At 45.9% G+C, this 24,667-nt stretch overlaps 1 protein-coding gene across 3 annotated transcripts in view; it reads left to right on the forward strand.

The window, feature by feature from the left end:
• Positions 1-497: 497 nt before the first annotated feature.
• The window catches only part of NOTCH2 (notch receptor 2), an 82,458-nt gene continuing 58,288 nt past the window's right edge, over positions 498-24,667 (forward strand). For 2 of the 3 annotated variants that reach the window (XR_010366011.1, XM_064427486.1), the window contains exons 1-4: positions 498-654; positions 10,013-10,094; positions 19,782-20,041; positions 20,713-21,048. Coding sequence is in view for 2 of the 3 variants with exons in the window: in XM_064427486.1 (XP_064283556.1) it covers positions 573-654; positions 10,013-10,094; positions 19,782-20,041; positions 20,713-21,048 (760 nt within the window). In the remaining variant the exon portion in view is untranslated. The remainder of the gene's footprint in view (positions 655-10,012; positions 10,095-19,781; positions 20,042-20,712; positions 21,049-24,667) is intronic. The other variant, XM_064427485.1, reaches the window with a different exon arrangement.

Raw genomic sequence — 24,667 nt, forward strand, 5'->3', positions numbered from 1 at the left:
TCCCCATCCCCGGGTCCATCCCGGGTCCATCCCCGGGTCCATTCCCAGTCCATCCCGGGTCCATCCCCGGGTCCATTCCCAGTCCATCCCCGGTCCATCCCCGGTCCATCCCGGGTCCATCCCCGGTCCATCCCGGTCCATTCCCGGTCCATCCCGGGTCCATCCCCGGGTCCATGCCGGGTCCATCCCTGGCCCATCCCCGTGTCCATCCCCGGATCCATCCCCTGGGTCCATCCCCGGTCCATCCCCGGTCCATTCCCGGGTCCATCCCGGCCCATCCCCGGGTCCATTCCCGGTCCATCCCGGCCCATCCCCGGGTCCATCCCGGGTCCATCCCCGGGTCCATCCCCGGGTCCATCCCCGGGTCCATTCCCGGTCCATCCCGGCCCCGCTCCCGCCCCGTCCCCGCCCCTCAGTCCTGGCGGCGCGGGCGCCCCCTGGCGGCGGGCGGGGCGGGGCGGGGCGGGGCGCGGCGGAGGAAGCGGGGGCGGCGCGCGCGGCCGTGTCCCTCCGCGCGGGGCGGGCGCGCAGATCCCTCCGCCGAGCCGGTGGCGGCGGGAGCGGCCGTGGCCATGGCCCGCCGAGCGGGGCCCGCGCTCGCCGCGCTCCTCGCCCTGGTGCTGGCCGTGCTCCGCCGCGCCGAGCCCGCCGCCGGTGAGTGCCGGGGGGCGCGGGGGCCGGGGGAGAGGCTGCGGCGGGGCGCCGAGCGAGGAGCGGCGCGGGGGGGACCGGCCGCTCTCCGCCGGTCGCCTCCCCCGCGCTGCCGCCGGGGAAGGGCAGCCGCGGCCGGGTGACATCGCGCGGGGGGCCCGGGGCCGCCGGGGGCGGCTGAGCCCCGTGGGAACGGCGCTGCCGGAGCCGCTGCCCCGCGGGAGCCGCCCCGGGCCGCCCGTGCCAGGGATGCGCCGGCCCCGGGGAGCGGCACCCGGGGGGCAGCGGAGGGGTCACGGCGCCCGTCGGCTCGCATACCTGCGAGCAAGGCTGCTCAGCCGTGTCTCATCACGCGAACCTTTGTTGGGGACATTCCTGCACACGCGGAGGGAATCTCTGCGTCCCCTCCTGCTGCTGCTAATCGGTCCGGGCGCGATAGAGCCATGTGTGCACATCTGAGGGAAGTGCCGCTTTTTGTCGCTGTTCCCTCTTGCACGCTGGGTGTGAAGCTCGTCCGGAGCGCTGGTTCGCAGCCGAACCGGGGGTTCTGGTGCACATCTCGTGGCGTTTCCAGCGGCTCCTGCTCCCGGAGCAGAGCTTGTGCAGTCTCGCACCGCGTTAAAGCTATCGAGCACCAGCGGTCATTGATTAATTGCGTGCCTTCGCATTCCTTCTTTTTACTCTTGAGAGGTTAGATTGGTCTTCGGATGACTTGTGAAGAGTGTAGCGATGGGAGAAAGTTAGTGCAACTCGTTTAGGGATGAGCAAGGAAGACACTGGGGTTTTCAGTACTTTTGTTGTTCACTATGGTTTTGGAGTGGAAATTGTTGAATGCGGAGTTTTGACCACTTCTTGCTGGTTTGGATGCGGAGTAGTTGGGTCGGTCAGTCGATCTGTTTTGACTTTGAAATGGTCACATTAAAAATGGTCAGTATTTGTCGCCTGGGAGAAATGTTGCTGGGGTTTTTTTTCCAGTAATTCCCTCTGAAAGCCGATTTCATTTTGCTAATATGTTGCAAGAAGGTGGTTGGAGTTTAAAAGAAAAAACTGTTTCACAAATGTGTTTTGGCTAGGTTTGTTCAAAAGGAGAATTAAAGGGCCTTTCAGGGGTAGGTATCTTAGAAACATGTTTTTGTGGTAGCATGGACTTGTGGTGCATAGTAGCACTGTCATTTCTGGAAATGGCTTACACAGTCCAGTATGATGGCAAAACACTGATTTTGCAAAGACTAAATGTCTCATCCACTTAGTGAAACTACACTTTCATACAAACAATTGAGCAGCTTATTGCTGGCCCTTTCCCTGAGGGGCCGAGAGAAGTAGCTGTGGCATCACCTGATGTCACTTGCCCGGGTACGCACACCTGAGGTGGCTGCGGTCCTCCCATGCTGCCGAAAGTTTTTGCCTTTGTTCGTGAAATCCCTTCCTGGTGCTGAGCAAAGGCTGCTCGGCAGAGGTGACAAATCCAGGCTGAAAGTGACTCCTGCTGTTGTGAGATCCTGACCTGCATCTGGTCAGTGTCACTCCCTGGGAGTGGGAGCTGTGCCTGCAGTTAATGGGAAAGGGAAAGATGAAGTCACCGAAAGGGTATTTTCGGGTGCATATTCAACCGGCTTGATGCTCTTGTGCAAGAGAGGGCAGGTACCTGATGTCAGCCCTCTTGGTCAATAGGAAGGAGGCTCCTGGATGCACGGAGCGCTATGGTTTGGACTGCTCAGCCTTGTCTCATCATGCAAGCCCCATGGTGCAGCAACTCGCTTTTCCAGTTTGGTTTTGCAAAGGGCTGCACTTGGAGGTGCAGTAAGCTGGGGTGGGGCAGCAACACCTGCGCTTTTGGTGAGGATACTTACCTGGTAATTGCTGTGAACCATTCCCTTCTCTCCTGGCAGAGGGATCCCGGCTGTCAAGCCCACCCTAATTACCGCTGTAGTTAACTCCGGTGCTCTGTTTCACCAGGCTGCTGCCTGCCAGCCCGTGTTTCTAGCAGGTTACAATCCACTTTTAATCGGTGCTGTGCTGGCGTGGACTGCAGTTTGAGATCTTCAGTGAAATTTGGAGGACTTCAGATAACGCTGACAGTGCTGCTCTGCTTGATATGGATTTGCTTATGGGAGAGCAAGTTCGACTTGATTTTTTGAAGGTGTTGCCATCTATCAAATTTGTTCTTATCAAAGATGCTGATTTAGACTTTCAAAAGAAAGCGTTATGAAAATCTGGCTAACTCGCATCACTTCCTGCAGGGCATCACTTAGTCAGATTATAAATACGTGAAGATCCTCCCGCTCCTGTTCTCAGGACTTGAATCCTTGGGAAAGGAGGACTCACGCCTCTGGTGGCATTTGGCATTTGAATCTCTTTCAGTGGATGGGTTGGGTTTTGTCAACTTCCACAGCTACTTCCCTCTCTATATATATTTTTTAAATTATTTGCTGCTGTTGCAATAAGTGTGTGATTGCCTTCAGTAGATCCTGTTTGGGTTCTCCCATTTCCAAAACTGGTGTCTGTGCCATGAGAGAGTATGGGTGGCTGGCCTTTGAACCCAGGGTGAGGAGTAGGTGGAAAAGCAGTAGCAGGACTCTGGCAGCCTGTTTCTTCTGGGAATCTCTCAAAATCAAGCAGTTATTGTAACTGTACAGGTAGTACAGTAACTGTGCAGTAGCTCCAGGTGTAACATCGTTTCCTTTGAGTTTGTACTCTTGGCTAATGACTCTTCAGTGGAGCATTGACACAGTGATTATTGTCACCCCTCCTTTGGACACCTTAGGGAATCATCATCCACGTTGTGAGAAAAAGAGCTTTCCTAAGCACATGTTAAAAAGTCATTTTATGGATTTTTTTATGTCTTCAGTTTCTCTGAATTCACTTTGAAATCGTCCCTCCAACAGAAGTCGAGGTCTTAGTGCTTATATCATTCTAAGCAGGGTCATCTGAGAGCTGCAGAAATAATCATTGGTTCTGTTTAGAAAATAGTCTGTTCCTAGGGCACATGTCCTTTTTTTAGACTGCCATGGGGATGAAAAAGGAGCTTTGTGTCTCGGCATGGCACGGGCGCCTGCTGTTTGTTCCGTGCAGCAAGCCTTGCTCCCGCTCTCTGCAGAAGCGCTGCCCGGGATAACATTTCTGCACGGGCAGACATGCTCGGCGTTCACATTCATAAAGATTTAGTGCTGCAGAATGACGGAACACTTGGGAGAAGAGGCGAGCATGGCTCCCGCCTGCCAGATTGCCATGGAAACACCAATACCTCTTCAGCTCTTTAATTGCCTTCCCTACACTTTTTTTGTTGAAAACTTTTTTTTTTCCCCCTCCTAACTAAGTGCTTTATGTTGCAGTTCTGGATTTTAGGCATTTTGGCTTTGTTTGGAAAGCTGCAAGTGGGGGAAGGCAGAGAACAGTAGCTGTGTGAGGAGATGGAGAACATGGCGACTGATAGTCTTTCAAACTGTTACAAGTTTATCCTAAATTCAGTATCTATTACAATGTGAGTTTTTTATCGATAGTTTTTCAGCAGCAGCAGTGTCACATGAGCTGTAGCTGCATCTGATATACATATCAGCGTTCCTGCAGCTTCCTGGGCTTAAGACCCCAACAGTGAAAGACTTCAACTGTACCTGTGAATCTACAGGATGGTTCCCAGCTCTGTTCTTAGGAGGGTTAATTAGTCATTTTTGCTGGTCCTAGGTGTTTGGAAGAGACATTTGAACCAGATGATGACAGGGCATGGGGTTCTGCATGTCTGAGAGCTCCGTGTAGTCAGATTGGCTGTTGGCCTCCTCAAATTTAAAAAAAAAAAAAAACAACCCAACAAAAACCCCAAAACTGATTAATTTTTTCACGTTTGCAGGCTTGTACTTCTTAAACAAGTGGAATTCTCTTCTGAAATCCACGTAAATATTTTAATTTCAAATTTTTTTGCACTTGTCTGGAGTGTTAGTGAAGGAAACCAGTTTAGATATTAAAGTTTTCTCTCCCAAAAGGTGCTGGGTGTTGGTTGAGTGCCTTCACACTTCTCTGAGCTCTGCTTTGCTTCTCAGTTGATGAGTCTTGCATTATCCAATTGATTTCAGGCTTTTGTGTGTAAAAACAGTGGAGATGTCTTAATCTGATTAAAGCAATTCAGTTTACAGACTGTTTCCATGCCCTGTAGACAAGCTTTGTCTTTAACTACTACCCTCAGTGTGTGAAGTGCTAACTGGTCAGCTTGTTTAAATTCCCCAAATGTTAATGGTTTCTAAATCTGAGCTGGGTATAAAGCTTCACTGCTTTTTCACAGTAAGGATTTTTACCAGTTTGCTTCCTTCCCCCTCCATGTGCCTGCCATAGGATGATCTGTTCTTCAGAAAAAAAAAAAAGAAAAAAAGAAAAAAAAAAGCCATTTTCCTATTTTCAGCTAGCTGGTATTTACTAGTGGTTTCTTTCCTGCTATATAATCTCACTGGAGCTGTAATCTCTTGAGGTTAGTGAACAGCGTAATTAGTCCTTTGTGGTTTTCCTTCAAAATTTGGTTATCTTTGGTTATTCTCCCCATATGTACAGTGCTGCTTACTCCTTACCAGCTCTTCCAGCAGTTGTGTGTTGTGCTGCTGTGGAAGCATTTTGTCCCTTTCTGCACATGGAGGACCCTCCTGCAGAACGTACCTCATGTTTCAGCATTAACTGCTTTTTTCACGCTCTGTTTTTCCTGAAGGGAATCAGCAGCTGTCTTTCTCTCCCTTGGAATTTGAGAGCCCCCTGATTTGTTGTGTAACTGGTGTTTCTGGCCACGCTGATGGTCGTCCTCTTCAGAGCAGATCCACCTCTGACAAGCAGCCCTGAGCATGGGATTTTCCATGCCTCATCTTGTGTTGCTGTTGTTTGAGGGCTCCAAATCCTTTTTCCTCCTCTCCCTTCACACATAATGGGTAGCACAGTTGAACTGACAGGCTGATTCTCATGAATCTCAATCGAGACAGAAAATTCACTGGCTGCATGAGGGTTATAGAAACCTATTTTGTCCTTTACTTTCTGTCTAGTCTTAAACGCCTTTTTAGCTTGACTTTTTTCCTATGTTCAAGTAGGTTGTTTTCCACCCACTCCCACAAGAAAGCTTTTGAACCTATGGGCAAGCTTTAACCATGTAGGACAAAGGTCTTCGTTCTGATTCTGAGTTTCTATGAATGTAGTGAAACACTTATGGACAAAAAGAGGAGAGAAGCACATGCAGTGTCCTCCCGGGAGAAAGCTGTACCAGCAGCTCAGCTGTGTTCTCTTCCAGGACATCGCTCTTCCCTTACTTAAAATAAAACCTCTGGTCAGAGCCTGCACCTTCTGAAATGCAGGATAATCAACCACAAAGCTACAGGAAGTCAGCTTTATATTGTCTCTTTCTCACAGCATTAATTGTTTTGGTATTTTTTCATATCTGTTTCTGCTTGACTTTCTCTGAACTTGTGGGCAAGGAGTTTATTGGCATTACTTTCCTTTGGGTAGTTAGAACAAAGCCCTTTCAGACTTGCTCTGGTTATGGCTTGAGTTCCCTATAGCAAAGTTCTCTCAAAAGCTGAACTCTGACACAGCTTCTGATCTTAATCCTACACTATTTCGTTTAAATTTATAGCCCAGAAAATATTTGAATTTATGGTAGGCAGATGACGTGTGGAAACCAAATCACAACATCCAGGTCATCTTGGCATCGTAAAGAACACTAAGGCAGAAACAAAACTTTTCCCCCTAGATTTTAACTGTCTCTTTAGCCAAAAAGAAAAATTAAATCTAGGCATCATTGTGCCCCAGTTGTGAGCTTCAGAATGTCAAAAATTGCAGCATTCCCTATAGTGTATCTTGTGCTCATTTTACAGCAGTGGTTATGTGGTTTTTCCCCTGGCCTTGGAAAATGGTCTTGGTAGGATGTGAAATGTCAGGTTTTGAGTTTGCATCTCAATGCAGGCAAGGATTGGTATGGACTCCAGGCTGGGTGCTATCACTTCAGGTGTTGGTCATGCCTGCACTCAGGAGCCCTTTCCTGAGAAGTCCTCCAGCCTTGGCTGCAGTGCCTGCTGCAAACTGGGTGCTCCTTCCTGGGGTGGCCTGCTCTCTCCAGGAGAAACCAGTCTTTTGAAGACAGGGGCTGTCTTACCAATATCCCTGTAATATGCCTAAAATTCATGAGCCTAACCTACCTTCTGGCAGGCTATGTCAAGCCAGAAAAGCACCCAACAATTCGCCATTACTGTTTGTGTTAAACACAGAAGAAAACTGTCAAAAGCAGCTGTCAGAGCCTTGACAGTGTGCTGATGCTGTCTATATACAGCTTCTAGAAAAGTGGCTTTATCTCTCCCTGGCAAGGCTGCCTTCTCTCATGCTGTACACACCAGAGTATTTCCAGTTCACACAATGCATGTAGCAAAACAAACTTTTTGTGCTGGCTGAGGTAGAAGGTAGTTTCTGGCACTTTCGACTCTTGATCTCAACGTGGTAGGGTAGCGGAGAAGTAGCTTTTGAAGTGATTCGTGTTGAAATGCCTTGGTTTTGCATGTATTGTGAAATTTTTATGAAAGATATAGTGAAATACAGGAAGACAGTGCTTTGTGCACAGAAATGCTAATTTTACTGTGAGAACTGTAGTCTTCTATTTCCCTTGTGATTTCTTTTTTTTTCCAAGAGGTCACATGACTCTAATACTTATTTTAATATAGAATATGGCTACATTTACATTCACTTCAGCTGTAGTTGCATTTCAAAGTATTTCTATTCATCTAAAGCTGAAAAAGTATGAAGTATTTTTGTGTTTGTTTTCTTAGCTTTTTTCACTTCTGAATTACTGTAGACAAAATGTATCCCATTGTCTCTGTGAAAGAGCTCTAAAGGCTGGTAGTAGCTTAATGACCTGCTAAACAGTAGTTCAAGGTGGGAATAATTTGTCAAAAACTCCAGGAAAATTAATCATTACTTTGCTAAAGCCTCTCTGCTGTGTCTGTATTTGCAAACCAAGTTGGAATCCTTGGTTGGGATCCTTGCTGTGACCCCATCAGCCTCTTGTTCCCCTCTGCGTGGCTGTGCTGGAAGGTGTTTTTGGCCAAGTGCTGGTTAAGCTTTTACTATGTGGGTTACAAAATCAACTGGCTGCTCAGTTCTCACTGGGGACGGGGGTACTCGACGAGATTACAAAATTGTGTTTGAAAGCATGAGCACAAAAGAAATAATCCTCTGAGTATTTGCTTCACTGGCTCGATTGGTGTGAAAAGAATGGAAATTCAAGGTGGTGAGATGAGAATACCAAGGCTGGTTCCCCTCCTGGCTCTCTGAAACGTGGCAGGGCTCTCTTCAACCCTCCTCCACCTCCCTGGAGTGGCCTGGGTGGTGGGAGCCCTGGAATCCCCACACTTTCCCTTGGACACAGAGCAGTTTCTCTTGGACACGGTGTAACCGAGCCCTGCTAACTAGAGCTAATCTTTGCTGTGAAAACAAGCTGCTGCAGTGTTAGACAGCAGCAGATGAAGTTTGGAGTCAAAGCCGTGTGGATGTTGCGGTTAAATGGGATAGAAATGGTCAGACAGGTGCAAGTCAGCCCGAGTGTTCCTGCCTGCTGTGGGGGGAATGCCGTGCACAATCCCTGTTCATATTTCTGTCGCTTGGTAACCCTGACCTCGGGGGTTATCTGAAAGGGGCTCCGAGTGGAATTTTGTTCATTTCCTGAGAGCTCTGCAGAAGCTGCACCATCCAAGTGCCCCTTTTTCAGAAATCAAGTTAACAGCAACAAGCATACTTATATTGTGGGAAACACTGATAATTTTCCCGGGATCTGGGTTGAATTTAACTGTATTCTCTGTAGGGATTGCAAGCATGAAACATTCCTATAGTGCCTCGAAGTGTGTGTGACCTGTTTATGTGCTCCAGGGTTATTGAGAAATAACACTTCAAGCCCTGGACAGCAGAACCAGAGTCTGTTCCAAGCTGTCCAGTTGCTGGACTGAATTTGGTAGGGTTGCAGGGAGAGCTAGTGGGACTGCTGTGTTAACTCTTCCCAGTCCCAATCCTTATTCACCAGCAGTGAATCGACCTCAGTGGTGGTTTGCACCAGTTTTCTCTGATGCTCCTTGCTGAGTTTGTATTGAAAATTTAGTACCACTCGAGGAAAGGAAAACCATCTTTATTAAAAAAAAAAAGGTGGGGGGACAGTCAACCCTCCAACAGCTGGCTGACAAGTGGGCAGTTTAGGTGGTTGGATATTATTGATGCCTTTAGGTGCCTTTAATTAAGGTTGGTTAAAGGCCTTCCCAAATGCAAAAAGGTTATGGAAAAAGAGGGTCTGTAAAGGCATGGAAGGGCGTGAGTTTGGGGCCAGGAGACAGAACTGGAGGCTGGGAAGAGCTTGTAACTTCTTGGTCTGTGGATAAGCTCAGGACAGGACCCAACTGATCTGGTTCTGAGAGCTTTATCTGGTGGTTTGGTGCTATTCAAATGGCAGGCTGTGGTCTAGGTGGAATGGCTCAGTTTTTGTGGTTCCAAAGTGCCCTTTGCTTCTGCAGAGTTTCCATAGTTCCCACCCTTCTGGTCACTTTGGAGTGCTGCTTCAGGTTCCTGTGAAGGGAAAAGCACTTGCCAGAGCTGGAGGTTCCATCAGGACAGACCTCACTAGAGCTTCCTGTAGACTTGGATAAAAACTGGGGCTGACCCTGAGCTGTGTCATACTTAATGCCTTTTTAAAAACACAGTAGCAGAAATGTCAAGTGTGAGTTACAGAGGATCTCCTTAGAAATACCAAATTCTTTGCTGAAAGTTGTCAACTGCTCTGGTGTTTTCCACTTCTTTGCAAACACGATCCTGTCTGAAGTCAGAGGGCCACAACAGTACATGTTGCAGCAAATTCTGGGTTGCTGGTGACACTGAGCAGGTCAGCTCATGAGGGACAGATGCCCCTGTTTCAGTGCCAGGAGCCCCTAGAGACAGTAAAGCAGAAGGAAAGGCTTTGAGATTAAATATTCTGGAAGAAGGCTTAAGCGTAGCTGCTTTGTATTTCAGAGAATTTCAGTCCAGAATTTTGATCAGAAAGTAGTAACTGAGGACACTTAACCCCAAGTACGCAGGTGCCGACACGAATGTCTTTGGAGCTTGCTGAAATTCCTGCACACTTTGCTTTGAAAACCTACCTTCAAGAAATTCTGGAAAGATTTGGTTGCCTGATGAACAAATCTGTATTTGATTCTTCTTTCAGTCTGGCTCTTTTGATGCTGCCAGAGATGAAATTAAACTATGTGATAGTGTCTTTGTTTTTGTTCCAGTCCTATAAAATTTTCTTTCCCCTGAATACGCTAATGAAGCTTTGACCTGACATGTATTGTAGCTATGGGTTTGATGGTTGTTTTCTTTTCTTCTCTTTCAGCTCTGCAGTGTATGGATGACTCCAAGCCATGTGTTAATGAGGGAAAGTGCATTCCGTATCAAAATGGTACAGGATATTGCAAGTAAGTTGGTTTCATTTCTAATCAATTTAATTACCCACTTTCTTTCCTTCAGGACCTTGGCCAGAAAGAAAATGTGAATTTTTAAGCTTTTCTTACAGGGTTCTTTCAGCACAACAGTTTTAGCACAGTTGGTGTTTCTTTATACTGCATTAGTTCTTGTGTGCTAGCTTTTTGTAATAGAGGAGATCTGGGTTTCTTGTTCAGTATTTGGGTTTGGATCTCGTCAGTTGGATTTCTTTGTGCTAGGTTGGGAACTGAGGCCAAGCCCATCGTAGAGGTAAACTCTGTACCTTGTTTCCAGTCCCACAAGCTAAGTTGAAACTTGCTCTCCATCTTAATAGCTCACCTTACTTTATAGAACTCCAGCCTCAATTTAAATATTTTTGAGGTTTTTCAGAACTATTCTGCACTCTGAAGTGTGCCAATTCCCTTCTACTGCTTGAGAGCAAGTAATTAATGTGAGTTGCTAGAGCACTCTTAACAACCCCCCCAACCAAGCATCCACATTTGTTTGCATCTTGTAAATTGATTTTGGTAAATGCTGACACCCATCTTCACTTTGTTGCTGCATGGGAAGCTCATCAGCAGGAGCTTTGGCGGGGTGTGTGATATCTGGAGAACATCACATCTATTTAAATGCAATTCACCTTTCAAATTGCAGCACTTAGATTTTTTTTTTTCTTTTTAAATAAAGTGCTATTTTGCCAAAAGATGAATTCTGTTTGTTTGGTTGGGTTAATTTACCACGTCTGCAGTAACTGGTTTATTTTCTAGAGGTTGTTTACTTCATCAGTTCAAGTTGTGTCATTGTCTAGCATGCTAAGACATTATCTTAGTGCCACATTCTTTAAATATTAGTGAGTTTTCTCCTGTTGATTTGGCTTGGCTAACACAGAGCTGTGCTCCTCACACTTCTTTACACTTCCATCTTCCCTAACCACAACCTTTAGTTCTCTATTAATGTGGTACACAGAGCTCAATGTACTGAAATTGCACCTGTGGCACACAAAAGGGAAGTCATAATGTAATTGGAGGTTCTCCTCAGGTTCAAATCAATACTTGATGTGCAGAAAGGCCACAGAAAAGCAAATATGTAACTTGTTATTCCCTGTAAGTTTCTTCTGAAATTTCTAACTCTTGCTGGTTCCTAATTTTTCCTTTCCAGGCTTTTATATTGATGTCAGCTTAAAGAAGCTGCCCTTCTGAAAAGAGAGCAGGAGATTTTCCTGGTTTTCACTTGTATTTTAAGACTGGAACAAGAAATAGTTATCTTCTGTAGGTCTTTCTGGTATGTACTTAGGCTTGTTAGTCTGGAGCCAAAGTATGTAGATCACAATAAAGGTAATAAACAAGACTGGTATTGATGTTGGTGCTGCTTTTACCTTCCTCGGGACATTTTCTCCAACTTGCATGTTCCTCTTAGCCATGTCTTAACAATTGTTTTTTACAGCCTCTGTTGGTTCATCTGATTAACTTCTGCACTATTTGTAGTGCAGTCCAGATCTTGACGCATTTCCCTCATTACAATGGCAGCTTTGACCAGTGTTACATTTTTTTAGCACACATTTACAATAATAATGTTGCCTTCCTCCTTGTTGTGCAAAGTGTTCTTGCTGGTTTTAAACCTACCCCTCCTTCAAGAAACAGCTCAGCTCCTTTGCAGGTGCTGTATTAACTGGAAAGGCTAACAAAGAGCTGTATACAGAGATTAGTAAGTGTCTTTTAGTTCTGGCTCAAGAGCGCATTTTTGCAGAAAGGAAGGAACAAAGTAGCAAAACCCACCTCAATTGTGCAGTCTCTACCTTTAGCAAGCTGACTCTTAGCATCCTGTTTTGGTTTTAACTTTTTTTTTTTTCTTTCCTGCACTATGAGGAACTCTGAATAGGGGAACTTTCTCTCTGGTTTAGTAACCTAAATGGCTTTCTAAATTTTTGATGGTTGTGACAGTAGAAATGTTTTGCTCAGGAAACTGAATTTATTACTAAAGCAAGTGGCTTGGCTTCGAAGTCTGCAGGATCTCTCAATGATTAGCAGCATCTCCACCCCTTCCACTTTCTTAAAGTTATCTGCAGTACTTCCTTTGCTGGGCAATAAGTTATTATAACTGGCTCTCTTCCTCTTTCTGTGTCTCCTCTTGGCTGAGTTGTTTGTTGTAGTGTGTGGTCGGGCCATCCCATCGGTCTTGCCGTCTCCTAGGTGAGCTGCTGAGGGAGAACCTGCATCAGCAATAACCAAATGTGATAAGATATGAGTAAGCACTGATAACAAAACACCTAGTCTAGATATTTGGCCCAGCAGTGGATGGCAGCATGTTGCTGAAGCAGCTTCCTTTAAACATCCTGTAGTATCTACTCCATTAAAAGAGAAAGCTGTTCTTCTGCTGAGAAACCTTCATGGTGGTGTGTCTGGCATCTGTTATGGGAACAGTGACTGTGACCCCTGTAAGGAAGCTGGGGTTGGAGCTTTATCAGATTGCTCCTGTGAGTGCCCTTTAAGCAGCTCTGTTCCCCTGGTGATGCTGCTGGCCCATGGCTGTCCTTCTGTGGCACTGCTCGATAAAGTTCCTGACCTCCTCTGACCTTGATTTTATATTTAGAAAATTACACATTCCTGTGTTTGCATCTTCCAAAGACAGATTTTTTTTTTTTTGTGTGGGAGCTCTTTTCTACACTCATTCAGTGACTCCCATGGTGAGGATGCAGGCCTTATTCCACAGAATATGCCTTTATCTGCAGCAGCACTGAAGGGCCCATCCTTCCAAGCTTTCTTGGTCCTGCTTTGACAAAAGGCAGGTTCAGTTTGGACTTTGGCTTTGCTTTGCATTGTGATGGGTGGGGTTTTTTTTCCCTCAAAGCATCTCTAAGCAGCCTTTTACACACTGCAGTGTCAAACGTTTAGGAACCTTCTTGTATCCTCTCATCCAAGGAGAAACAGGGTAACAGGACCTCGTTGCTTAATGCCAATTGTGACCATCACAGCAAACCAATTTCTTGTCTCCCTGCTGCTGGATGACTGGGAAGCAGTAGTGGGAAGAGTCCATGGGACAGTGCTGTGAGCTTGCAGCATTTCTGCATTGCAGCAGGCTGGGGAGGAGGGTGTGGGCACAGGGAGCTGCTTCAAGGACACGCAGAGCAGGGATTTTGGCATCGCTGCCTGCTGTTTTCTGAGCACAGGGATCTGCTCTGCTGCAGGTGGACGCAGGATGGGGCAGTGCCTCTGCTTGGAATGGGGCAAGGCCCAAGAGCAGAGAGCCTCTTGACTAATTTCCCCGTGTTCCACAGCTGTGGCCTCTCCCAACTTCCCACGCCAGTGGCAGGGAGCAGAAGCAGAAGTGGGAAGGGAGTTGACAGAGGGGTGCTGCAAGGTGTAGGGAGGAAACTGGGCCTTGCTACTTCTTGTGCTTGGCAGGCTTTGAGGACTGAGTCTTTGACCTTAGGACTGTTGCAATTTGTGTATCCAGAAGGGATAGCTGTGCCTCTGTGAAGCCAAGTGCTGCTTTGACACTGAGGTCCTCTGTTACTCCTGATGGTGTGAATAACCCCAGAGCTGTGCTCAGTCAGATGGGGATGCTGGAGTGCCAAAAGGACAGTCTCCTGCAGCACATCCTTTCCTGCCCCAAGCTGCCAGGGTTTGCACAGGTTTGTGTGCCTCTGTGTCTTCAGTGAGCAGCGTTTCTCTCACTGTGTGCTGAAGTTTGTGCACCTTTTCCACAGCATAATACAGTTTATGTGTAGACTGGCAACAGGCAGACCTCTAAAAAATGCTGAACTCAAAGCAGCAATGGCATGGCAGCAAGGGGCTCCTATCTTAATTCTAGCTGCCAGTAACTTCAACCCCCTTGCAAGGTTTTTGACCTACCTTTCCTTCAAGATGGACCTTCATAAATGAATTTTAACTTGTATTTAAGAGGACTTCTGGGGCTGAAGGCAATAATCAAGACTGCAGAACTGCTTCTGAGACTGCATCTGATATCTGCTTAGGATCTGTCTTGAGAGACTAATCACTCCTCGGCTAGTGAATGGGGAATACCCATAGGAGACCTTGTAGCAGGATGAGGTCTGAGAGTTTTCCAGAACAGGCTAAATGCAGAAGTTGAGAAGTTGTCCCTTTCTGAGAATGGTCTGCCCTTTTCTGTTTCCATCTGTCTCCTTTCAGAAGTTAAAGGAGACCCTTGAGACCAAGGCAGAGGAAAAAGGGCAGAGTACATGCACTGCTAGCTTAGATTCTGGGAACAAAGTAGTGATTTTCAGTCACAATTTTTTATTACCTGTGCGCACCAAAAGCTCTTCAGAGCTCTGATGGGCCAAAATAGCTGAATTAAACCGTGTCTGTTCAGACTGTGGCTGCTGTTGCTGCACTGTGGAGTGGCTCTCTGCAGAGGCACTTTCTGTGGGCTGGGAACAATAGCTGTGTGCTGCTTTAAAGGCAGGGCAGGGAGGCCGTCCCATCCCATCGCTCGCATTCAAAGTATGACGCATAAATGGGCGCCTTGAGACATGGGAAGGAGCGTTTGTAAAGCTAACCAGAGAATCCTGTTCTCCCTCCTGAGAGGAGGTGTAGGTGTGGGAGTCAGAACCCGGGAGCCAGAGGGAAGTCTGGTTAAAATCTGTAACAGAATAGCTGGGACCCTTCTCGCCTCAGTCATCAGAGGGAATTTTTTACCCTGGTCAATGAAGCCTCTTCCAATCAAAGTGGAGGGAGAGTTGGGTTGGAGGGGGGAGAGGCAGGACTACAAGGAAATGCTTCCCTTTGCTTTTTAAATTAAAACCATCTGCTTTCTTCTGTGCATCTCCAGATGATATCATGGGCCTGAGTAGAAAACTCCCATGAAAATCAAACATCTGGAAGTCTGGTTAAAATTGTCTATAAGGTGCATTTGAAGAGACTGTCTCATGAATGTGCCCAGGCAGACATAGCACAGCAGATGAGGAAGTTTTTCCAACAGACCAGACATATTTTCCAGAAGTCTATTGAAAGCAGGAGAAAACTAAGTTTTGGAAGGTAACTTTGGTGTAGCTCTGTCGCAGAAGAACCAAAAGCACTGCTTTTGTGAGTCTTCTACTTTGATCTGCAGCATTAGGTTGTTAGAGTGAACGCAGCTCTCTGGATTTGTGGATACTTCAAATTTGGATAAATACCTTTGTTTTGTTCCTACGTCTCTTGTTTAGCTCCATGAGAGCCTGAGCTAAGGCAAATGCAGGCTGGAGCTGAAAAGGAGGAGGGGAAAAAAAAAAAAGGCTGAGCTCTAAAGTATTTGTGCTGGAAAGTAGCCCAGAGAGAGTAAAGGAGAAGCTTTAATTAGAAGCAGCTGCATAGCTGATGCAGCCCACAGGACATTTTCCCATTTCAAACTCTCTAGCTTTCAGAAATCATGATTTGAATTAAGTTGTATGTGAAATTTGTTCTTAAAAGATTAAATTCCTGTTGAAGTAGGCTAAGAGACCTCATGTGCTTCCAGAAAGTGCCAGAACAAACTTCATCTTCCTGTTTCTTTTTCTGAGTGTTAAATGGAAAACTGAGGAGAAACAGTGGCTTTTATTTGGAAAAGATTTGGTTTCCTGTTCTGATCATGTCATTTGGAGCTGACACAAGCTGCTACAATTTTAAGCTGCTCTGTAGACAAGTGGGGTTTTTTTCCTCTCCTAAAGAGAACTTGAAAGAGTAGGTTGGGATGAGAGCAGAGCAGGGGTGGTGGGAAGCTGGAGCTGCTGTTGAGTTTAATCATATCCTATAAAAATGTCTGGACTTAGACTGCATGTTTTCAGTGTTTGCCTCTGTTCTTAGAGAAACGCTGTGGTGCCCAACATGAATCAGGAGCAAATACTTGCAGTTTTGTCTACACCAACATTTAGAACTAAATTACTAGTATTTGTGCCTAGAAATGTTTTTGACAGGAGACATGGTTGAAAATCTGGACTGTAGGTTTTTTGTTCTTTAGCGTTCAGAAAGGATTGCACTGAATTGCTGGAGGGCAAAATTGCATCACTCTGTGACCAAGCACTTCTCCAGGAGGAGAACAAAATGGTGGGTTCAAGGGCCATGGATACCTGACCTACCACCTTTCCACAGGCAGGCATGTTCCTCCTTCCAAGTAAAGAGAGCTGAAGTTAAAAGAGCTTTTGCTGTTCCCTGTCGGGAGCACTCCCCCATGTTTTTCTGATTAGCCTCAGAAGATACCAGAACAAGCCTGGTCTTGGAGTGCTCTTCAACTTTGTACCAGAACATTTGTGTACAAAATGCTGGGCTGTTTGTGGGTGATGGTTGTCTCAGAGCACATATCTCAGCTTTCCTTTTAATTCATACCAGTAATACTCTTAATCAGTATTTAGGCTGCCTTCTCCCTCTTGTCTAGGGGCAACAGCCAAATGCACCTTCCAGTGTCCCTGAGTGTTAGGGGTTGGAGAGAATACATATTTTGGGAGTTTATTTACTTGTGGACAAAACAGAGATGTTCCTCTAGACTTTCTGGTTTGCTTTACAGCCTTTCAATGAAAAAGCGCTTTAGCACTCAAATTCTAGGTGTGTTTTGGTTTATTTTGTACTTGCTGGTGGAGTTGGAGGAGCTCTGATGAGATGGCCTAGGCGGGTTCTGTGAAGCTCTGGTTTGTTGCTCTTTCCCTCGTGGCAAAGAGAGCTACAGGTGCCTGTGCTATCTGAGGAGCTTGGTGCAGTGATGACCCCGGGAGAAATCCCTGTAACCAAGGCTTGTGAGGCTCTGGGGCTGAAGTTCAGCTTGTCTTGACACAGCCGTGGGCTGCACAGCCATGTCCAGAGAGGTGGCTTGGCTGTGGCTGCCCAGCCAGCCCCTGAGCAGAGGCAGAGCTGTGTGTGCAGGCTCTGGTGCCGTGGGAGCTGAGCCGTGCTCCAGCTCCTGGCACAGCTGTCTCTGCTGGCTGCCAGATCTCGGTGGGATCCAGCTCCTACAGAGCCGTGCTGTAGCCCGCTGGCGTTTGGACTGCTTTCCAGCCTAAGCAAGGGAGGTTTTGGATGTTAAAGGAAGCCTATAGCCCGCGTGGTTTGGGCCCAGAATAGCCCAGGACTGCTTCTCGTGTGATGTGGCTCACGCTGACCCACAGCCTTGGGCTGCTCACCGAGCATGGCACAGGAGGCAGAGGCTATTCTGCATTGCCACTGTCTCAGGATTTGCTTTCTGTGACTTCATTAATCCTGCCGTGCCCTGCAAAATCTCTCCTTTCATGTCTGCTCTTGGGTATGAAGTTGAAAGTATTAAGGTATGGTGAAAGGAGCCTAATTTGGGTGTGTGCAATGGTAAATTACAATTGTGCATGTATGACTTTCCTGCTTTAGACAGATGGCTAAAGCTAGTTAATAAATTTTAACATGAGAAAAAACAGTTGTGGTCATCTAGTAATGACCCCTTGCATAACTTGGATAATAACCTCTCTGAATAGCTTTGTTTGAACTAGCGTGCATACTCTCCCTGAAACAGCCAATCCTGGTGTTCTTTTAAACAAGCATGAGTGATGGAGAAATTCCACTACAACCTTAAATGCGTTGTTCCAGTTGTTTCTCTCCACTGCTGAGAGACTGTGTCTGAAAATAAAGATACTACCCTATTTCTAATTTCAATTAATCTTAAAGTTTTAAATGCTCAGTTCTGTTATCCCAGATCTTGTAGATTAGGAATTATTGTTAAATCCATGGATTTCATAGTGGACACTTGGAGCTTTTGATCAACTGTCTCGTTCCCTTTTCCCTTTGCTAAATAGACTGAGCCACCTGAGCTTTTCATTGTGGCCAGAGTTTTCTATTAATCATTACTCTTGGCTTCTTTGAATTCATTTGAGCTCTTCCCTCTTAAAGAGCAAACTCCAGAACTGATGCAGTGGCTGTACCAAGCATTTATCAGGTGTAACCTAATCTCATTTATTCCTTCTTGATATTTGCTGTTTGTACATGTAAAGTATCCCTGGCCAAACTGTCGCACTAGAAATTCACATTTATTGGCTGTTAGGAATCCCCAGAGCAAGTGTTGTTGGCAGCTCAGTTTCCTGTTTTGGGGGGGATGACCTGTATGTTTTGTTTCTAGGTGTATGACTTTGCAGTGCTAAAGTGCATTTTGGGTGCTGACTGCCTTGTTAAGCATGTTGCTACTCTCTATCAACAACTTGTCTTCTACCTACATATTTAATCAGCATTGATGTTTTCCATTGTTAGTAATCAATAGATGTGTTGAATAGCATGGGAACAAAGGCAGATTCCTGTAGGATTCTGTTAAACACAACTTCATGTCCATTCTTTGATTTTTCAACTGATTTTTAGAGCCTGTCTGGGTAGTTGTGGAGTTTTGTTGTAATGTTTTTTGTTTGGGTTTTATTTTTCTTTTTTTTTGAGGGGTTTTTTTGATGGTGGTGGTTGTTGTTGATGTTGATGTGGTTTTGCTTTTTTCTTCCTCCAATCTACCATACACTTTTAAGTGCATAAGGAAAAAAGCAGTCTTTTTACTGTTACATTCCTGCTTGGGGACTGGAGACTTTGTGTGTTTCTAGCAGTTGGAATCTCCTCCCTTCAGATATGAGTAACTCACTGATTTAATAATTACCCCTTTCCTGATCTGGAACAAAGCGTATCTGATGTTCATCTCTGGGGTTTTTTTTACAATTACATACATGTTCTCTTGGGTTACTCACCAGTTACAGCAGGCAGCTGTGCACTACAGAAAGAGCTGCTAGGGCACAGTCCTGTGTGTTAGATGCTATTTTTATCCAGTATGTACCCTTTCTGCTACCTGGGAGAAGCCAGTGGACCTGGGGGGGCCACGGAGGTGGGCTTTGCAGGCTTGCTTGCCTGGATCCTGTGTCTCTGGAAGTTAAATGGTAAATCTATAGTACAAAGGCCAGTTAAAAGATGGATTACAGCTGACAAGCATAGTCAGACTGTATTGACATAAGTTTAGGTTAGAGAGAAGTAACTGCAATTATTCTGCAGTTGGAGATCTTTGTATAAAATACTGCCCTGGCTGTAGATAGCGTGTGTGTACTCGTTTTTCTGTGGGAGACAGAGGAACAATGACCTTGTCGTTAGGGTGCTCGCCAGGGGCGTGGGAGACCTGACTGCAGTGCTTGTGTTGCTATTTGAGTGCAGGCTGCAGCCAGCCCCAGTCCCAGATGCACTTATCAGCATGAGGATAACAGTGTATTCCTGTCTCACGGGAGCCTTGTGCAGAAAGAGCTGCTGCACATCTCCAGGTCCCCAGACACTGCATTTGTACAATGTTTATAAATATTCTTGGAAGATGGATAATACCTGGTGTTAATGCCTTATTAAACTGCTTGGTTTTCTTCTAAAAAAGGGTGCACGTTAGAATGGGAGTAGGTGCAAGGAATTGTTACTCAGCAGTTCTTTAACTCTTAGGCTTTTACTGAAGCTTTGAAGGGAAGTGCAAAAACAAGGTTCTGCATTTGATACAGCCCTGATTGAATGTGGTATTTATTTTGCAATGAGCGATTTCACCATTTGCCCTTAAGTTTTCAGTGGTCTCATTTGAGACGGTCCCACAGGAAGTCCCTGTTACACGTGTGACGTCAGCCTTTAGGTTTGTTAGGGTCACCATCAACTATGGCAAACTTCAGGACTTTTGGTGGTCGTGGGACTTCATTCCTGGAATCTTCCCAGAACAGCAGGGCTTCAGGTGGGATGGCTGCATTCATTTATCTTCTCTTGCAGGTGTCGAGAAGGCTTTCTGGGAGACTACTGTCAGTACAGAAACCCCTGTGAGAGCAACACCTGTAAGAACGGGGGAACCTGTGAAGCTGCATCCCTGATAGGAAAACCAACCTGCAAGTGTGCTCCAGGATTCACAGGGGAGGAGTGCCAGTACTCGGAATCTCACCTCTGCTACGTGTCCCAGCCCTGCCTGAACGGAGGCACTTGTCACCCCCACGGCCAGGACACGTATGAGTGCGTCTGCCTTCCAGGTTTCACAGGTGGGCTTCTGCAGCTGTGCTCCAGACCCCCTCCTTTGGGAACAGCTTCACCCTGGAGTATTCTGGGGCAGTTGTAATATGCTCTCAAGTTTTCTAGCTCCAGCACAGGAAATGAGAGGAAGTCTAAATGACTTCATGACCAAAAAAAGCAAAGGGGAATAGGGAATCAGACTCCCTACCCTTTACACGTAAGCACAAAAATATTTGGATCTTGTGGGGTTGTCCACATGGGAAAACTGAATGCAGAAACTACTCTGGAGTGGCTGTTAAACTTTGAATTCAGAGTCCAGTTTCTAAAAAAAAAAGGCAAATTTGGCCAGCAAAATCTCTCTGTGGGAAAACAATATTTTGATGCCTGAAGGGAAGTATGGAGATTTATTCCTTTCAGTCTTGAAGGGGAGGTAGAAGAAGAGTGACTGTCAGTGTGTGTAGTATGACTTCAGGTCATTTTTATAAATCACAACATTCTATATATTGCTGCAACCCAGTAAATGGCTTCATACTGTAACCACAAATTCATTTCCATTTCAGATATAATAGGGTAAAAAGCAGACATCAGTTTTCCTGTAGCAATGTAAGGATTTAATTCAGTAAAATTTTTGAGGCAGCGTTAAAGAGGTATTGTGTTCTACAGAAATAACTTCTTGTTAATCTGCCTTGATTTCCTAAAGGAAAGGAATGCCAGTGGATTGATGCCTGCACATCTCAGCCTTGTGCCAATGGAAGTACCTGCACTGTGTCAGGGAATAAGTTCTCCTGCAGCTGCCTGGCGGGCTACACTGGCCAGAGGTGCGAGACGGACGTGAACGAGTGTGCCACGCCGGGCCTGTGCCAGCACGGTGGCACCTGTGCCAACCTGCCCGGCTCCTTCCGCTGCCACTGCCGGCCGGGCTACACGGGCCACCGCTGCGAGAGCGTCTACGTGCCCTGCTCCCCGTCCCCCTGCCTCAACGGGGGCACCTGCCACCAGACCAGCGACTTCACCTTCGAGTGCAACTGCCTGCCAGGTGAGGCTCCACAGAGCTCGCGTTCGTAGCCTTGTGTCTGCTCTGCCAAGAGCTCCTCTGGGGTTTCTGCGTGGTGTCAGCTGGAAGGGACAAATCTCAGCAAGGTGGGGAGCTCTGCAGGAGGTTAATTGCTGACAGGACACAGAAAGGAAGGAAGGGGAAGACTGTTAGAAATTACAAATTTCTTTGGAGCCCAGTTAGAGTGAGAGGATCATGGGTAAAGACTGCGAGGTAGATTCAAGGAGATTAGGGTGGTATATCATAACACCCATTTAGAATGTGAAATTCTATGTACATAAGCATCTACAAGTACGTAGTTTTGTGTCAGTGAAGGTCTCAGTTAACTTCAGTGTTTGAAGAACGCACATGTGTCTTTTCCCTTCTCCATCTATAGCCCTAAGACACATTAAGTTCTATTCTTTTCTGTTTTTTCCTTCTCCAGTTCCTCCAAATCTGAGAGGATATCAGTTCCAACTCACCACACCCTATTTGTCTCTGGATAAATTTTGATTGCTTGTTTTCTGATGCTGGTGGCTGCCCTGAGTTCATGCACAGCAGGGATGATATGCTAGCTCAGGATCAGGGGTTGCACTGGTTTTGTCACCTCTGCAAGTGGCCATGTGTCACCTGGTTGGGATGCTGGTTTCATCCTGTCCTCCTCCCTGTGCACTTGTCAGCCTTGACCACAGGGCCCTACTAGTTGTCTTTGCATATTCAGAGTATTTTTAGGCTGATATTTTTTTTACTGAGTAATTCAACTCCATGGGAAACTGACTGTTTGGAAATGCTTTTGACTAGACTTCCTACTTGAGTGTATTGCAGTTTGGCACACACAGACTCGGTGTGTGGTAATCTAGAAAAGTAAACTCTCTTCCCTTAAGCATGTCTCTGCTGTTATTGGTGTGAAAGATTCAGCTGCCCTATACTGTTTGGGATGAATATAGAGTGGCTGTGTTCTCATGAGGATCATCTGGAGTCACAGGTCTGTGTGGAAAGGGCATTTAGAACTTGTGAAAACTCTTCTCTTTTTGAAGACCCTTGTCTTGAGGTGTTGGCTCAAATGACCTTAAAATGTACATTACCAACCTTAGTGTCTGCACAATGACTTTCTGGGTTGTCTGAGCAAGCATGTGACTTTGAAGAATTTAGCAAAGTCAGTCTAAAAGTAGAAGGTGGATCATTATTTTTGAAAGCAATTATTCAAATTATGCTTGGAGGGAGAGTGCTTTGAAAGAGTCTTTGAAAATGCAGTATCTTAACTAACCATTGCCCTGGAGGAATTTATTGCTTCTCTGATTTGCATCTTTTTAAAATGAAATTATAAACCAAGTATCTCTGGATTAACAGTCTTGTCCAGAAATTCAGCATTTCCTTTAAAGTCAGATCTGTTTAGGCAGTTCAAGGACTTAAGGCCTCATGCAGGGGCAGTGTGGTGGGAGGAAGAGGAGAGAGATGAAGTTGGAAGGACTTGATCTTGTCAAGCTGATGAGACGGTTTGCTTTAGAGATTCTCTTACAGGGGCACGAGACTGAGTAGGAGCAGATTTTCCCTTAGACAAGTGTGTGGGCTGAAATACGGTCAGGAAATGGAAATGAGATTGCTGTAGTAACAGTTACACACCTACACTCCTCACACGTTTTGGATTATTAGCTGTCTTTTTTGACTTGTTACACAGTGTGTATAGTGGGGGTGAGTTAATGTGGCTCTGAGAGCCTTTACTTTTCTATTTCCTGTATTTGTTTAAGTTGGCCATGCTGTTTTGCTAGCTCGATTTTTTTTAAAAACAGTCATTTGAAAAACAGCAAAAAAGGGAGCTGTTGGAGAGGCCCAAATGCTTACATTAAACTCTCTGATAAAGGCAGGGCACCCAGCCATTTCTTTCCCCCCTTAGTGCAGAGCATGCAGAGCAGAATTTCTAAAGTGTTGGAAAAGGTTCTGTCTGGGAAGGAAAGGTCAACAGAAAGAGAAGAGAAATGGTGGCTTGTCACGCCTGGGGAGGATGTGAACAAGGCCTGCTCCTCTGGAAGACAGTGCCAAGATTATGGACAAGAAATTCCACTTCAGACTCCCTCTCTGAATTGGAGCAATGCCCAGGATACTGTGACTATAAATGGAATTGCTCTGGTCCTTCTGGACTGCCTTAAGATGCTGCCATCCCTGAGTGTTCTGGCCACAGAGGCAAGAGACAGTTACATCTCAAACTGCTGGAGTGGTTCTTGATAGGATTTTGCGTCTTGTGACCTGTAAAAGTACTTTGAAGAAACTGTGCCCCAGCAGCAGTTTAGGCATAATTAGGCTACTACTGCACTGGCCTTGAAATGGGTTCTTGTTTCCTGAAAATGTTTCCTTCTTAGCTTTTCAGTGAGTTTAATTTATTTGTAAATACAGTTAGGTGAGAATGAGAGCTTGAAAAAGTAGGAAGGACCTAGAACCCAGAGCTGTGTGTCACAGCTACTTTTTCTGCTGTCACACGAGTACTGTTTATGTACAGTGTAGTCCAGCTGCTATTTAAAATTCCCAGGTTCCCATGTCACTTGTGGATGTACACAAACAAATCCTCCATTAGGTAATCCATGAAGTCATGTGTGTTAAGTCAGCATTTGGTGGCAAGCATCAAGTGAAGTTACGTATATGCACTACTGTTATTGCATCTGTCTGGAAGGTATCCTCATTTTTTATCCGTTTGGCTTAAAAATTTTTCCTCTGGGCTTTGTTGATTTAGGTAGGAGCAGGATTGTAGGCAAGTGAGCCTACAATGTTAGGTCAATCATAACAATGTAGTAGTGAAAAAAAAATTCATTGTAGGAGACGTAACCTGAAGCATTACCAACTCCTTTGAATATAAGAATGAGCTCGTAGTTATAAATATTTGACAAAAAAGGACTTCATTTGGCAACTAACCTTTAATGGAATGTTAAACAAGTCAATAGAGGAAGTTCTTAGCTGGGAAAGTGATTATTCATTGTTATCCATCAAAATAATTACCCATTAACTAAGATAAGGACCCTAGGGAATTCCAAGGGCTTGTTCAGGAAGCGATCTGTCAGGCTGCAGGAGCTGTTTGTGAGAGCTGCAGCACTTCCTGGCAAGAGGAAGTCACCTCACGCCGGTTCCTGGCCAAGCATCATGCCGTGCCACCAGCGGGACCGACGCACACGGAGCTCCCCGTGCTGGGGCTTGGGCATGGGCATCTTCCCCTGAGCTCTGAGCTTCTCCGTGGCTGCAGCCCTGGGGTTCCAGCTGAGGTGGGTGCCCCTCTGCTCCAGGTGAGCAGCCCAGCTTAGTTTTAGCTCCTGCATCCCTGATTTGCTGTCAGCAGGCTCTAAGTCTGGAAATAACATGACATTTTTCAGGCATGATTTCCTGTCCCCGGTACTAACTGGCCCTGAAACCGGCCTAGAAAGTGTGAGGTGTAATTGATAGGTTGAAATAAGGCTAAAGGACTAAGGTTTGGAGGGAATTGGATCAGATGCTCTGCAACAGGGTGGAGATTTCAGATGACATAGGACTAAAGTTATCTGCTTGTGTCAGTCTGTGTACTAGGGGAAGAACAACATGCTGTTAGCAGTGGGAACACTTTTCCCCTTGAGATTCTCATTCCTTAGTTTGATGTGCTTTG

This window comes from Passer domesticus, chromosome 7 (assembly GCF_036417665.1).
Source record: "Passer domesticus isolate bPasDom1 chromosome 7, bPasDom1.hap1, whole genome shotgun sequence".
Lineage (NCBI taxonomy): Eukaryota > Metazoa > Chordata > Aves > Passeriformes > Passeridae > Passer > Passer domesticus.